The sequence below is a fragment of the Plectropomus leopardus genome, chromosome 7 (genome assembly GCF_008729295.1).
Source record: "Plectropomus leopardus isolate mb chromosome 7, YSFRI_Pleo_2.0, whole genome shotgun sequence".
NCBI classification, from domain to species: domain Eukaryota; kingdom Metazoa; phylum Chordata; class Actinopteri; order Perciformes; family Serranidae; genus Plectropomus; species Plectropomus leopardus.
The window spans coordinates 26,133,492-26,149,939 of record NC_056469.1 but is presented as its reverse complement, the minus strand read 5'-3'; the positions used below and the strand labels follow the sequence as shown (position 1 = coordinate 26,149,939).

Below are 16,448 nucleotides of genomic sequence, written 5' to 3'. Positions count from 1 at the left end.
AATGCTAAGACATTGGGAGAAGGATTTTATTAATCTTTTTTTTTCCTGACATTGCATCATGAAATCTCAAAATATTTGGTAATACATACATATTTTCTAAAAATAGTTTTCAGAATATATCGCTTTTGAAAGAAAATTGGTATAATTTCTTTCAAAAACACAGAAATAAAGCAATTAGCAACTTAACAAAAAAAAACCCAAAATTTGCAAGAAATTTGTAAAATTTGACTTTATTTTTTGTAAAAAAAAAAACAAAAACATTTTAATAAAAAAGTGATGAAAAATCGAAAAAAGGTAAATAATATTAACATAAAATATTATTTGTATTCCCAATCTAACATAATTTTATAATTATAAACAAAGTTTTCTGGACATTTTGCTAAGTTTTTGATTATTTTCTTTTTCTTTTCTTCTTTTTTTTAGCTTGTTTTCTTTCGTCTTCTTGCCTGCTTGTCATCTTTTACTAATTTCTTTCAATTTAGGAGACAAGCCTTTTTTTGTACAATGTTTTAACAGAAATCAAATCAATTTTCTTAAAAATGTTTAATTTCTTACGAAAGACCTTTCTTAAGAAACCTGGATCAACTGATGTTGATCCAGGTTTCAATGGTTTAACGTCAGGCGGATAAGAATAGGGGACCCAACAACACTCAAATAGCCCACATTTACCACATCTAATTATGTAGAAATAAACTCACTATTTTCAAGGCAAAGCAAACAGATACTTTTATCACATAATGTGTTTCTTGTTTTCCATGTGTTCCACTATAAAAATGTTTACTATTTTTAGCATTTGAAGTAGATCATCTAACGTTTTAACTTGACCAAAAAAGGTTTTATGTTGCAGTAAACATTTGGGCAAAATTGTCTCTAATAAGTAATTAATGATGTTTTTTCCCTGTTTTGCTTATTACAACTTTGAGTGGCAATGAAAAGTCTGAAAATGTTCTAAATCTAACTCGCCTTAAGCTGTAGGGACCCTGCAGCCGTTACCAATCTACACAAACAACAGTGAAATAAACACTGGCGACACATGTGAAATGTCAACCACATTTTGGCAGCTTTTTCCCCCCTCATTGTACGAGCCATCACTCACATATTTTCACCTTCCTCTCCTGCCAGACTGAGGGCTGCGATGGCGTCCTGGGCTCCGGCTCTGTCATTGACAAGTGCGGAGTGTGTGGAGGGCGGGAGAGCTCCTGTCAAAAGGTGACAGGAAGCTTCCAAAATGTCACAGTTCCCCTTGGTTACTACAAGATCCTGGACATCCCTCCGGGAGCTACATTCATTAACATCACGGAGAGACGAGCCAGCCCAAATTACCTGGGTAAGAGCTCACACACACACACACACACATGAAATCGTACACACACACAGTTTTAGATTTCTTACATAATACAGTTTATGTTCCAGTACAAGTGAGACGTTGGTGAGGGAGTTGCAGATTTGGGAATGTGATTTGGCCAACGAGCATGAATGCACTGGCTCGGACTAAGACTGTAAATTTTGTGGCTCACAGACTCGGAGCAGATAAAGCCTGTATTGTTAGAGCCCGTGAGCAACCAGTGAAGTGAGTGCGTGTGAGTGTTTGTCCTCCTGTTTGAAAACGAGACAGCACGACAGAATGCGTTTGTCTGTCTGTGTTTGAGCTTATGGGGGTTTTCCTGAGAGTTCAACACTATGTAGACTTAACAAAGTCAAAATAAGAGACGAAAACCTAAATCTTGCTCAATTCCTCCTGTCTGCTTTTTTAAACACTCCTGTTTCTCCAGCTATGAGAAGCGGCACCGGGGCTTCAGTGGTGAACGGGCGCTGGGCTGTGGATCCTCCGGGGGAATACCAGGCAGGAGGGACTACTTTCACCTACACCCGACCTAGAGCGCAGGCGGAAGGGGAGGAAGAGAAGGGCGAGTCCCTCAGGGCTCCAGGACCGACCACCACACAGCTACAGCTATATGTAAGCACAATGTTTATCATAACCCTGCAAACATGAGCCTGGGAATGGCAAAATGAATTTAATGATAAGAATCAGACACACACACACATAGACACATGTGTGCACACAAAGCATTTCACATCTCTATAACGTTGCCATAAGCCCGAGGCTATGCTCTCCTGCTCTGTGTCAAGATCTTTCAGATAGGCGGCGTTATTTCAGCATTATGGTGGGATAAAGACAGCTATACGAAAGCTTAGCCTGAGCCACGTCAGACTATCCACGGCTTAATAATAACAATTCTAACCTCAGGCTAAGATCTTATTAAAGAGCAGAACTCATCTGCAGCTTTGCATCCGGGAGCTACAGGGCAGGACGGGGTTAAAGAGCAAGCTTCCACCCAGAGCAAGAGTTTGATCTCCGCTGGAATCACCTGCATTTTTTAGGGCTTTGGGGGATTTTGGAATAAGACATGAAAAGACTGAAAGCCAATAACCACTTTGGTGGTACTGAGAGGCTGTTAGGCTCATTACACACTGGAAATGAAATTGGTGGAGGGATGAAAATGGATTTTTGTGGGTGGCGCCACAGAAAATAATATGAAAAAGGCAGAATTAAAAGTCTTTATTGGTTGCACACTCGGGGTGGGGAGGGATCGATATAGCAAAGTATTGCAATATTTTTGTGTGGCAACATCATAGATGCCAAATATCTTTTTTTGTTGCATAGATTATTAATATTACTTATAAAAAAATAATTTGGGTAGTCTACTACAATATTAAAATCAGTTTTTTACATTTCTGCGATACAATATTCTGCAATAAAAATGTCTGAGAGATAAACGGACTGAAAACTTTACAATTTGCAGTTGAAAAGGTAATGAATCACAATACATTATTGCAAAACTCAGTATATAGCAACACATTCAATATCGCAATTATATTTTATTGTGACTTAAGTATCGTGATATCGTATCGTGATACAGTATCGTGATATCGTATCGTGATATGGTATCGTGGGCCCTCTGGTGGTTCCTGCCCGTGTTATACACTGGCTCAGCTGATGAGAAGGGTGTAGCTGTGAGCTGTGTGAAGCTGAACAGCACAAGGTACAGCTGTTACTACAACCTTTGTTAAATGAGTACTTGGTTTGTTTCTGAATGCCGTCAGAAGTATTTATTAGTTTATTTACTTTTATAGTACTGAAAGCAGAGATCGACAGAGTGAGAAAGAGCCTCCAGCCACAAACAGCTGTTCTTTCGTGCCTCCCCGTGCTGATTTTAAAAGAAAATTGTTTATTAATTCCAAAAAAATATCTAGCGCTCTGTACTTAATATTCTTAAGTGAGTCGGATTAATAAATGTATTCTTTTTTTTTTTTTTTTTTTAAATAACCTTATGTTGTTTTTATTTAGCCTTTCTGAGAAACATGATCCTTTGTGGATGGTGAATGGTTGTCCCAGTTTCAGGCCAATTCATCTTATAGTTATTACATTATAGAGGCAAAGTCCCTCCCACTTCGCTTTCCCCCCTGGCACACAGTTTAGAAAAAAAAATTATGTGCGGCAGTCAACAGCGAGAGGAAACAAACTTTTTAATTTCATTTGAATTGTGCCATATTATTACACATATGATGTTTGTCATTTTAAAAGATAATTTTGAAAGTCAAGAAAGTTGCAGTTTATCTTAGTACAGTTTAGTTTTGCATGAAACCAGTTAACCACATCTCACATCGTGCACTATATGACATCAACACCAGCTGGCGAGTTAACTTAGGAAACTTAGGAAGCTCTATTCCACATTCAAATGTAACATTATCTTAACTCAAATGTTTCATTCAGCGACTCCTCCTCTTTTTCCCGGCACGAAAAAACAAAAAGTATCATTGCTTCAGCGAGAAAGAAAGTTCTGACATCATTTATTTGACTTGAGAAGTCTCTTCACTGATGTTTTTTTGCAGTGTTATACCTTAACTGTCTTATAACAAACTGAAACAGGATCAAAAAAACAGTTTGTCTCTTGACATTGACTACTGGACATGTTGGTCGACCAGAAGGGGAGGGACTGATAATAATAATAATAATAATAATAATAATAATAAACTTTATTTGTATAGCACCTTTTATAAAAGAAGTGCAGTACAAAGTGCATGAAAATAGAGTGAACAAGACAATTCAATATGAAAGGACACTTAAATACAGTTAAAAACAGAGAAAATCAACGCCTAGATCTCTGAAGCCATAAGCACCTCCCACTTCCCGACACACAGATTCACCACCAGTTGACGGTTAACCGAAATAAGCCTTTTTCATCTTACCCAAGAACATATTCCCATGGATTAAACCTCACTGTGGGTTTTATCCTCTCAACCCCCGGAAAAGAAACACCCAGTTCTGGCACCGTGGGGGTTAACAAACACGCCACAGTCTTAAAGCATCGACAGATTGAGCAAATGCCTAAATTACATTGACATCTGTGGCAGAAAATAGCAGATCCAAATGTTGTTGCCGTGGCACTCCAGCTGATTAAGTTTCGATGACCTTGACTGTGTTAAGTCTTGTAAGACGGTCCGCAGGGTTTCATAATAAGAAGGGGGACACACAGACGCGTATACACCCTGCTGAGGCATCCTGGAGCTTCGCTCTGGTTCCCTGCCAGAGCCTCAGCGGCTGCTGTGACTCATCCTGACCTCCGAGTGTGTTCCTCTGTGGGGATCTGGAAAGCTGTTAAAAGGTGTTTCTTGTCATTTGCTATTTCCACCTCTAATTATGTCTGTTGTCTCACCCTCTCCAGATCATTTTCCACAGGGAGAACCCCGGCATCGAGTATGAGTTTTACGTCCCGGTGGAGAAAAAGGAGGCAGAGAGGGAGAGGCTGATTGAGAGAGAGAGGGAGGCACCCAGAGAGAGGCCGAGGGAGCGACAGCCAGGGAGAGCGCCCCTCCGCAGTACGTCCAGCGCACCTCATCTCTCTGATTTCCCTCTTTTTGGCAAACTCTCCGACAGCCGTGTTTTCGGCATGTTTTTTTCCAGTAGCTGTGTTTTCGACAGTCGTGTTTTGCACATAGTTGAATGTTGTCAGTGGCAGAATCGAACTGTAAATCAAACATTTCTGTTTCATTCTTTCCAAATTACTCAAGGAAACACGAACCATGAGAATGACGGATGTGTTTATGGACTCCAAAGGGTGTGGTTGCGGGCCAAGTGGGGAGGGACAATTGTGCAAGTGTGTTTGTGTGTTTGTGTATGACCTAGATGGGAGGCTATCTGGTCCACATGTTCGCTTTCACGAGACCCTGACCTCATCATGACATCATTGGCGTCTGACTCACTGCCTTCCTCAATATTTCAACATTGCGCCTCTTTCCTCACACTGTATCGCTGTTTTCTCCTCCTCCTCCTCGTGTCTGTTTCTCAACGTTCACCTCCCACCTGTCCTATCCTTTCTAATTTGTATTTATGTCAATCTGGTTTTTTCCTCTCTCCCAGGTCCTCTCACTGTGTCAGTAGAAGACCCTCCTCCTGCTCCTCCCCCAATTTCAGTTCCTTCTTTCCCCTCCTCCTCCTCCTCTTCCTCTTCTTCTACCTCTGTGTTTTCTGCCCCCTCCTCGGACCGATGGACACCTGAGAGGACGCGTCCTCGCAGCTCTGCACCTAATAGGAATGCTCGGATCCCCCCTCGCACCGACCTGCCACCGGACACTCAGCCGCCGTTTGTGTGGAGGAGAGGAGGACTCACAGGCTGTTCTGCTTCCTGTGGCAAAGGTCAGAGGTCATGAAGGCCTCTTATAACTTAACATACATGTTTTGTTTTTATTCATTGCTCTGTGCTTAATTTGCTTCTACTTACATATTTTGGATAAAGTGACATCCCCCCCCTGTGGTTTGTAGGTGCAAGCACAAGATCATTTAATCAGTGTTTGTCTAATTCTGTGCATCTGTCCATCTTTCTTTCTCTCTCTGCAGGTTTTCAGAGCAGAGTCATTCTGTGTATAAACCGACACACAGATGAAGAAGTCCCGGACAGGAAGTGCGACTCTGCAGCCAAGCCGATTCCTGAGGAGGAGCCTTGTAACACACATCCCTGCCCGCCATTGTAAGAAATCAGAAAGTTACCTTGAGAGGATACACGTCGTATATGTTATTTTATATTCGTCTCTCTAGGAAGTGAAAAGAAAATGCATTTTTCTGTCATTTATTCAGATAATTCAAACTGCAAATTGTCCTTATCAAGTCATCAGTTTCATCAGAGTCTAAATATGTGTTTAAAGTGTCTGGAAATGCCCACTGGAACCAGCATAGAAACATTCTCTCATCTAATCCAAACTGGCTTCGTCAGTCTTGCCTTCACCAAGCTGACTGACAGCAGATTTTTATTAAACAAAAATAGTTTTCATGTCATCTCCATGGGAAGAAATCAACAGTTTTTGAACATATTGATTTATTGATTTTAATTCCCCGCCCACTGTAGCCAGTGAGGGGAATCTCACCGTAGATACGATACGATTATAAGTCCAAAACACATACACAGTGAGATATTTGTGTTATTTAAACAGCTGATTTTTACAGCTGCAGCAGTTTGATTAATTTAAAAGAATATACATTTCTTTGATTACCGGTTCTTGAATATGAGATGTGAATATTTTCTGTTTTCCCAACTCCTCTATGACAGTCTTGAAAATCTTTGGGTTGTGGACAAAAAAAAAAAAAAAACATTTGAGGACGTTATCTTTGGGGAACACTGATTGACATTTTTCACCATTTTCTGGCATTTAATAGACCAAACAGCTAATAGTTGAGAAAATAATTGACGACAACAATGAAAATAAACTTGCAGCCCCACTGTCTATGCAGACTGTGCTTCACTAACACGACAAAAACAGACTGGAAGCACACAAAAAAAAAGGCTCTCGTCTCACGGAGTCAGTGTGGACTGACACATTTAATAAAATGGAAGTGAATCTGTTCTGTGAGACTTGTGAGTGACAGATGTCAAGAATGCTTTTAAAAACACTTTCAGTGTGGATTGACTGTGAGATTGCTGTGATGGCACGATGAAAAAACATCCTTACAGACATCTTAAAACCCATAATTTTGGATGTTTGGCATCATTGTCAGTGCATACGTGACTTTGCTATTATCTGATAAAAGCATCTAATGCTGACCCACAGCGTTGGATGTTGAAGTATGTGAAGGCGTGTGTACGTGTTATTTTCCTGTAATCTGAAGCTTCTCCCTCACTGTTTCTCTCAGCTGGGAGGCCAGTTCGTGGTCGGAGTGCAGCGTGTCCTGCGGCCCCGGGGTGCAGCAGAGGCAGCTCCAGTGCAGGCAGAGCTTTGGCAACCGCTCCACCATGGTCCACCCGCAACGCTGTGCCAACCTCACCCCTCCAGAGTCCACGCAGACGTGTCAGCTCAGCGTCTGCTCCCACTGGGAAGTCAGCTCCGACTGGAGCACGGTACGTCAACGGCACCAGTATGCGACTGGTACATAGTACATCTGCTAATGGCTCTGCTGTGTACACTGTAAAATTAGATGTTGCTCAGAATCTTTAAACAAAACACAGACTGAATGACGCAGCGTGGGTGGAGATGGCTTAAAAAAAGAGAGTGCTTGTGTTTGTGGAGATTTAATTTTGGCATAGTTGAAAATTTTTTCATTAGGTCAGCAGACAACTATTTCAGTGCTTTGGAGACTGCTGCAGACACTGTGCCACGGGGTGGGCTTACAACAAACATTTTTATAAGATCATAGTTAATTTATGCTTTTTAATAAGTCAGTTACATATTTTGGGTATAATAAAAATGTATAATAGACATGAATCATAAGAGAAAGACAATGTCAACCAACAGCTTCATAAATTAACTTATTTTTTAATTGTTTTAACTTGTCTTATTCATTTTTCTTTTGTATTTATATCATGAATTAATATGCTTATCTTGAGTTTCTGTGTTCCTACTGTACAAACAACAGCCCTTTGGGAAAAAAAATGGATTAATTGATTGATAATCATCATTTAACCCTCTTGGTCAATTAGGGTTTTGATCAACTCTAGATTGTAATCAAGGTAATGCGAGTAATTTGTGTTGGATCTCTCAGTTTTATGACCTTTTCTTTCATCTGTTGTCCTCCATTCGTCACAGTGCTCAGTGGACTGTGGAGTCGGGAGGAGGACGAGGAGCGTGCGCTGCCTCAGCGATCAAGGCAACGAGGTGAACGAGAACGAGTGCAACTCCAGGGTTCGCCCACGAGGAAGTGAGGAGTGCAACATGGGCCCCTGTGTGACCAACTGGTACTTCACCAACTGGTCCAACACTGTGAGTAACACGGGAGCAACGGAGGGAAACATCGACAGCACTTAACAGTAATCCTCAACATGATCTTCCACTTTGTCCCTCAGTGTTCGGCGCCGTGTGGCCCCGGGGTGCAGAAGAGGGAGGTGGTGTGTCTGACTCGAGGAGGGGTCAGGGAGGGCGGAGGAGGAGGGGACTGTGTTGGGGACAAACCGGCAGAGATGAAGGCCTGCAACGGGGGTCCCTGTGTGCCGACAACCATGTGGTACAGCAGCCCCTGGACACAGGTAGGATGGATGAAAGAATGAATGAAAAACAGAGACGAACGGAGGAAAAAGAGATTTGAAGGACAAAATGTGTCTATTTCTTCACTGCATGTAATTTGAATGTTTTTTTAAATTATTTTGGTTTATTGCTTTTTTGATGTTTCCTTTTATAGGTGTTAGTATGAAGACGATGATGTTTTGCATTGTGTGTTTGATGCCTGACAAAAGTTTATAACCAAAATGTTACATTTTAAGAAGTGCTAATTGTTCAGGAATTCACACTTTCTTATTAGTTGCTACAATTTTAGAAATCATATTTGACCCAAAGTGACCCCTTTTTTAATTAGCATTTTTCAAGTTCAATAAATAATTACATACAAACCAATAACATAAAAACATGGTTAACACAGAGAATATAAAAATAAGGACATATAAAAAATTAAAAATGAATAAACAAAAAAGAAAAAAATGATATGCAGAATAATAAACCATTCAGGACAGTTCATAAATCATTCACAGTTCACAAAATATTCAAAATTCATAAGAATAATAATCTCATGTTTCAGGATAATTTAAAGTTATGACTTATCCAAAATGGATATTACTATGAGTTAGTGAGTACTAGAGTAATAGAGAAGAAAACGGTTCTTTATGTTAGATATTTAATCCATTTCTCCTGTCTTCAATTTTTTTCTGCCATTTTTGATTATTTAAATTGTCATCTCTTGTTACTTGTTTACCCTTATAATTAAAAACGTTTTTTTTTTTTTGTGGGGAGTAAAAGTAAATTCATATTGCAGCGATACCCCCGTTGTGATCCTGGTATACAGATTTTTGTTCTTTTTCCAGTGCAATGTCCGCTGTGGGAATGGAACTCAGAGACGAGACATCATTTGTGTCCAGAAGATGGGAAACGATTTTACTGTCACACCAGCCAGCGAGTGCGCTCATCTGGACAAACCTGCTGCGGTCCAGGAGTGTGAGAAGGGAGAGTGTGAGCCACAGTGGTTCACGACAGAGTGGAGCGCGGTGAGAGACCATCTGAGAATAAAATGACGGAGAGAAACGATCAATCAGAACATGTCGCTCTGTATTGAACTATGTTGCTCTCTCCCTCTTATTAACAGGCCTTTTTAAAAGTTATTCAAATATAAATATCAGGTATTAAGTTATTTCTAGTTTTATTTATTTATTTATTAAGTTAAGTAGTTTCCTTCCTTTCATGTGTCAAAATGTACAGAATGACAGTAAATTAAAGTTGAACCTTCAGCAGACACAATTAGTCAAGACAACTCTACAATAATTATTTCTAGTTTTACTTATTTATTTATTTATTTGTCATTTGTATTGTTGTAGTTATTTAGTACAGTGTCACTTTATCATACGCTGCAGGACCTGAGGTACTAGTTTTGTTCTTTTTGTGTGTCAACATGTACAGAATGACAGTAAATGAACCTAAAACAGACACAACTGGTCAAGATAACTATGTTTTAATTTATGACTGTATTTCTAACACTTTCTTTGTTCTCAGTGCTCACGTTCTTGTGGAAAAGGCTTACAAATGCGGGAGGTACGGTGTCTCACACCGGACAAAAAGCACGGCCAAGAGTGTGATTTGAGCACCAAACCTGCGCAGGAGCAAACCTGCAACATTATACCCTGCAGTCCACAAGTCTCAGGTGGGTGCGTGACAGTGTGACTGTGTATCCATGTGTGTCTTTCTCGCCACCAACCTCTCTCTCCCTCCGTCTCTCCGTTCACAGACGAAAACTGTCGGGACAGACGTCACAACTGTGTGATGGTGGTTCAGGCTCGGCTGTGCGTCTATTCCTACTACAAGGCCAACTGCTGCGCCTCGTGTACCCAGAGTGCTCAGCGGGCCAAGAGGCACTGACCAGCCCATCACGCAAACAGCCCAGGTGTGCCACAAATCATGGATTAGGTCAAAGGGCCGATCACACCTGAAATGATAAATGCGTAGAAGGACAGCCCAGAGTAGATATAATCCCAGTGATGGCCATCAGAAAACATTTAGCTATTTTCTCCTGATTCTTCAGGTAAAACACTGTGAAAGCAGCCGGTTCCTTTTTCCCAGTTCTCTGTATAGGAACTCATATTGTCTTTTAGAGCCACATATTTCACTGAGATTGCATCTGTTTACTTTGTGTTAGCTTTAACAGGTTCATGATGTGTCACACACGGGGCTGAGTGATGCATTCGCTGCGATTTCTACTCTCATTTCTGAGGCTGAGAGATTATAAAGGAAGGTGCCTACTGAGGACACAGCTGTGTTTCAGCAGCAAATTTAGCTTTTTTTTAAGATTCTTTAGGATTTTAAAGGTTTAGTGTGTCGGATTTAGGGGGATTTATTGGAAGAAATAGAATTTAATATAATAAAGATGTTTTTTTTTAGTGTATAATCACCAGAAAATAAGATTTGTTGTAGAATGAGCTGTCTATATCTACATAGGGAGCAGGTCCTGGCTCACCGAGTTTGCCATGTTGACTCGCTATGTTTCTGCAGAAGCTCAGAACAAACAAACCAAACACTGGCTCTAGATGGGGACAATCACGTTTTCGTGTTGGCCTCCATAGTTAGCAGCCCGTCTGCAACGAGCAGCATCAGAAAAACACTGATTTTGTTACATGAAAGTGCTTTATTCAGTGTTTTTACCGGTTAAAATCACCGGGTGGGTCTGTTTTGGAGAGGAGGAAACCTCTGTGAATAATTAGACTCCTGAAGTGATGATTAAAATGTGTCCTGAGTTTGTCACATCACAGAAAGATGTGTTATTAAACACCCGACCAAATTTGATTGACCAAAAAAAAAAATTACCAAGTATGTAAAAGAAGGTCTCAAAATCCTGAAAAATGCACAGTATTCTTAGATTTGAAACGCTGGGGGCGTGTCCGCTGGAGGAGCAGAGGCCACGCCCAATCGTTGTACTATGCTAATGATGCTTCTCGTTTTCATACTGCTACATTGTCAGGGGCGGGGCTATGCTGAGTGTAGTGCATCAGCGAGCTATGGTTTTAGACCCGCCCAAAAAATCTTAAAACAGGATAATGGTGAAAAAACAGTCAACCGTATAACTCAACAATTCAGTACTTCATAGTTAAGGGTCTTTGTAGCATGTTTCAACAATCAGTTTCCAGCATTTAGAACGTGTTTTGAAACAAATCGCTGAATTCACTTTACCCGGACTTTAAGTTATCAGAGAAAACTGGGCTAACAGCTCGTCTCTGATATGCCAAACAGCATTGAAAAAACACTGATTTGTAATGGCAAATTGCTTTATTCTGTGTTTTTACTGGTTTAAATCACCACGTCTGCTTGTTGTTCAGAGGAGGGGACCTCAGCAGAAAATTCATCTCCTGGTAAAAACCTCTTATATAATAAACACTTAAGGATTTTTAACCAGGAGATGTTTCAGCTGGTGCCACTAAATCCCCCTAAAACTTACACACTTCTCCTTAAAAACAAATGTAGTTAGACATGCATACCACTAATTATGAAAAAAAAAAGTGCTGATCAAATAATTACCGTGTGTGCTAGTTAAACTGTGTATACTGTAGTGCTACGTGTGCTGAAGATCTACTGGAATAGATCTACTGTGTTTCTGCACACTGCAGACCCCAGCTAGAAGGATGTCATTAACATATCGTACGTCTTTTTCTGTTTGCCAAAAATGTTTTTCCTCAAGCGTCCTCTTATTGTTCAGTTCAGTATTTGGACAGATGAACCAAAGGAGTGGGGTGACCATGGCAGTAAGTGACCAAATATATCAGAGCGGGAAGAGGGGAGATTCTTCCCAAACAAGAAGGATGATTAGACATGGACGTTAAACAAGCAGTACAGATTCTGTACAGTCCTGCAAACGTATTCAAGTCAGTTACATATACATGTAGTGTTTTTAAAGTGGAGGCAGACAACATTTCTTAATGTTTTAAAGTGGTGTTATTGTTTCGTTTTCCTCGCGACTACCAGAGTTTCCACAGGTACTACGGTTGTTCCACCGTCTGCCATTTCCAGGATAGTAACTGCAATAAATTGCAATGATATTAAAGAGAAAACAGAAGTGCTATCCTCCTCCTGTTTTGGTTGTGCAATTGTTGACGCACTTCCTTTGTGCAGTAAATCGAGCCTTCATTTTCCAGGAGATCGTACCTGGTGGCAGACAGCTTTGCAAAGCGAGGCTTATGGGGAACCAATATTTGTGAAATCACCGTTTACTTAATAATGATGCGTTAAAGCAAAAAAAAAAGTTGTCTGTTTTCACTTTAAAGAGAGCTGTTGGAGTTGTTTTAAAATCCACAACTTATGTGTGGAGACTCATAGTTTTTTTTTCACAAGACTAAAGCTGCTGCTCAGTAAATAACCAACAAAAAAAAGAAAGAAAAAGAAATTATCGAGTGATAAGACTGGTGTTGTTGTATGCTTTTCTCCTTGTCAACAAATCACACGGAAAGACCAAAACAATGTGTGATGATGTTGATCTCTTAGAAGAGTTCACAATAATTTTCTGGAGACAGCTAGGTTTTACTTAAAAAAGAAAAAAAAAGAGTAAAGGTGCTTTTTAGGGACTATTTCAGCTGCAGATTAACCCATGTGGTTTTGAGAGGACTTTCAGAGAAATAAGCTCATCAGCCAGTATGTGTTTTTTCATATAATTCCTTGCTAATAAGAAAAATATAGAATATTGCCTTCAGCTATGAAGTTGGTGATGCACAGGTTTGGAGATGCAAAACAATTCACTACTCCATGGCCGACCCAATCGCGGGGAAATGTTGGTATTGTACGTTTCTGTAAACTGCGGACACGTTACATTTGCATGTTATTATGTAACGGATACAATGAAACTTTGTTCCTTTCAAATTTTAGCAGCAGAGTGTTAATGTGTGGTTACATTTAGGCGCAAAAAACACTTGTTTATGATTTAAAAAGATCATGTTTTGGCTGAAGAGGTGTCTTGGTTCCATATAATGAAAATGTTTTTTTTTTTTTATGTTTCAACAATGCTGTGGTTAAGGTGTGGTTAGGTTTAGACACAAATCCATTTAGTTATAATTGGAAAAAGTTTGCGCAGTTTAGGGGACACTATCCCGGCAGGAAAAGCAGTGATTTCTGCAAAAAAAACAACCGCCTTTCATGCCCCTCTTTCGGCAAGAAAAGCAGCAATGTCTTGGTAAAAAAAAAAAAAAAAAAGAAGCTCTTAAAGTTTAAAGCCATGCTGGGAAAAAACAGGTCATATACAATGTCACTTTAGAAATGTATGAAACATGCAAATGAAACGTACAATGTCAACATCTCTTCCAGCGACTGGGCTTCACTGACCTAATTCTGCAGTTTAGTCATCACAGCACCATGACGAGTGCACCGAGGTATTAAAAAACATCTTTATGTCCTCCCTGTCTCCTCACCTCATCTCAGTATCTTTTCTTTTTGCCTCCGTCATCACTGTCTTAGGAGGAGATGATGATGATGAATCTGTCCTGTGAGAATAGGTGAAGTCAGAATTAGGAAACCTCATGTAGACGGAGAAAGCTGCTTTCTTACAAACAGTCCTTTAATGAGTTCCTCATGATCGAATGCAGTCGTTCTGCTTTGACCTGACAGTAAACCTCTGTATATGTGTATAAGTACTCTTTATGCTTTCTTTTTCTCTATTTTTACTTTGCTCTTCACACACACACAACACACACGTTACACCCTGCCCACTCAAAGGTGAGGAATCTGTATATTTGTCAGATATGTTTTAATGTCTATAATTTCTTTGAACATAGTCGGTGCTTATGTTGTATTACTGAGTAGAGCTATCAGAAGTGTTGTTGTAGACTGCATTTATCCACATCTAACTGTCATATATTTTGCATTTGACAAGAGAATCAGTGACATTAACGTGAGTTTTGGATGTTTGCGTGTGTATGTGTGCTTGTGTGTGTGTTTGTGGTTGTGTATTGCGGCTTTGAATGTGTCATTCTTGTCTCTAATCCCTCGTAGTAAAAAAAAAAATTACTTTTTATATAAAAACAAAAAATGGATAGTAATTTATCTATTATCTAAAGAACATGTAATTTATTTTGTTTTAAGAAGCTGTAGCGAAATTTCTTTGTTACCACCAGAGTTTATAAGATTGTTATTGTTGATACACGGACAGATTTTTTTTTTTTTTTCATGCGAAAAAAAAAAAAACAGTGTGGAAAAATTATTATCTCAAACCTTCATTTTAAATAAAACAACACAGATATTAAGTGGCATGTCATGATTGCTGTTGCACATTGATTAAGGGTTTATGTAGCCGGCTTCCTCCAAACGATGGCGCTGTTGAGTCTCATTAATGAATAAAAGGTTTGTCTGCAGGGAAATGTTCCTTATCAGTTCAAGTCTGCATTGTGACCAGTTGTTTGTTTTTAAATAAGAAAAGTGGTTTTTGTCAATTTATTGACTGAGCCTGGATTTGCTTACGAGCTTAATGTGGTCATCCAAAAAGATATTTTAATGAATGAATGAATGATAATTAATTGACCAGGAAGTCTCTTGAGATACAATGGGCCTCATGAAAGATGCAAAATGTTCTCTTATTTTGCTCATATCCACAATTTGTTCTTATTTTGTTTGTACCAACTGATTTCTGGGGTTTGATGTTTTTTATTTTTGCTCTTCTCTTTGGTGGGAGTACATTTTAAGCATGTGCATAGCACTCTTACCAAGATAAAAGAAAATCATTTCAATTTCAGAGTCCACAAATTATTTGTCCATTTCAAGGAAACATGCGTTTTGAGCAGAGGAACATTAAAAAAATATATAAATATCAGAAAATCAAAGTAAAATTGTTTTTAGAGTAGTTATAATTATTGTATTATTATCTGTGGGCTAAAGAAATAATACCCATCGTCCTTAAAGTGTCTTGAATTTATTTTCTTTTTCTTTTACCTGCAATGTTTGAATAAGAAAAGATGTTGTTTTTCCAAAAAGGGTTAGGTTTCATTTGGTAAAACTATATATATATTTATATATATCTTGAAAGGTCTCAAAAGACAAAATTTAAATTAAAATAAAAATAAAAAAATTTAATTTAAGTATCTGATAGCTGTAGACATCTTGATATTGGTCAAGTTTATTTTCTTTTAATAATTTTTGATTGAATTGATTTTTTTAAATTCTTAAATACATTTTCCTTATTGCATACTTTTATTTATGTAACATTTTGAATGCAGGGCTTTGGTAGTAAGTATTTTTACAAACATGCAGAATACAAGAATCCTGAAATCGAAGCAGCTAAATGGAATTCAGCTGTTATTAATATGATTATTTGCACCTATGTTTTTCCTACTGTGACATGTGACGAGTCAATAGGGAGCATTACCTGTGTTAATAGGTTACGATCAAGTGAGATTCCTTATTGAGCACACCTGGGATCTGGATTGTTAAGAATGTTTGCTACAACTGGAGTTAACTTCCCTACTTTTTAAATATTTTAACAGAAATTTCAGAGAAAATCTGAGAAATTTGAGGCGTATAATCTGTCACCTGGCCAAAATGGCACCGTAAAATCAGAACAACACACAAAAAAATTATAATGTATTTTTCAGTGTCTCATATGGGGGCATATGAATTCATCATGCAGATTATTCCAAACCCACAGTGCACAATACGAAAAAGCATTGTTTGCCAAGTTCAGAGAGGTCAGATATGTCTCGATGCCTGAGGTGTAAATGTAGGAGTGTCTGGGAGAGTAGGAGTATGTTGAGCAATGCCAAAGCAAATCGAGTGGAGGCAGAGAAGTTTGAAAGTTTAAAGGGTCTTGCTACATTGTAAGATAAAATTTTCCAATTCAACTCGATTTATCTGTCACGGGAAATCATCATATGAATACAATTTTAGTGAAATGCAATCTATCAAGTTCCTTCATTTTGTGCATTTAAATCAGCATGATAAAAATAATTTTGTCTGTT

At 38.9% G+C, this 16,448-nt stretch overlaps 1 protein-coding gene across 2 annotated transcripts in view; it reads left to right on the top strand.

Moving 5' to 3' along the window:
* The window catches only part of adamtsl4 (ADAMTS-like 4), a 55,109-nt gene that overhangs the window by 38,292 nt on the left and 369 nt on the right, over positions 1–16,448 (top strand). Inside the window, exons 7-17 of one of the 2 annotated variants that reach the window (XM_042489443.1) lie at positions 1,123–1,327; positions 1,773–1,957; positions 4,728–4,881; positions 5,423–5,698; positions 5,900–6,029; positions 7,187–7,391; positions 8,077–8,250; positions 8,334–8,513; positions 9,342–9,521; positions 10,024–10,171; positions 10,256–10,411. In XM_042489443.1, the coding sequence (XP_042345377.1) occupies positions 1,123–1,327; positions 1,773–1,957; positions 4,728–4,881; positions 5,423–5,698; positions 5,900–6,029; positions 7,187–7,391; positions 8,077–8,250; positions 8,334–8,513; positions 9,342–9,521; positions 10,024–10,171; positions 10,256–10,386 (1,968 nt within the window). In that variant the 3' untranslated portion in view covers positions 10,387–10,411. Of the gene's footprint in view, positions 1–1,122; positions 1,328–1,772; positions 1,958–4,727; positions 4,882–5,422; positions 5,699–5,899; positions 6,030–7,186; positions 7,392–8,076; positions 8,251–8,333; positions 8,514–9,341; positions 9,522–10,023; positions 10,172–10,255; positions 15,225–16,448 lie in introns of those variants that run through there. The other variant, XM_042489442.1, reaches the window with a different exon arrangement.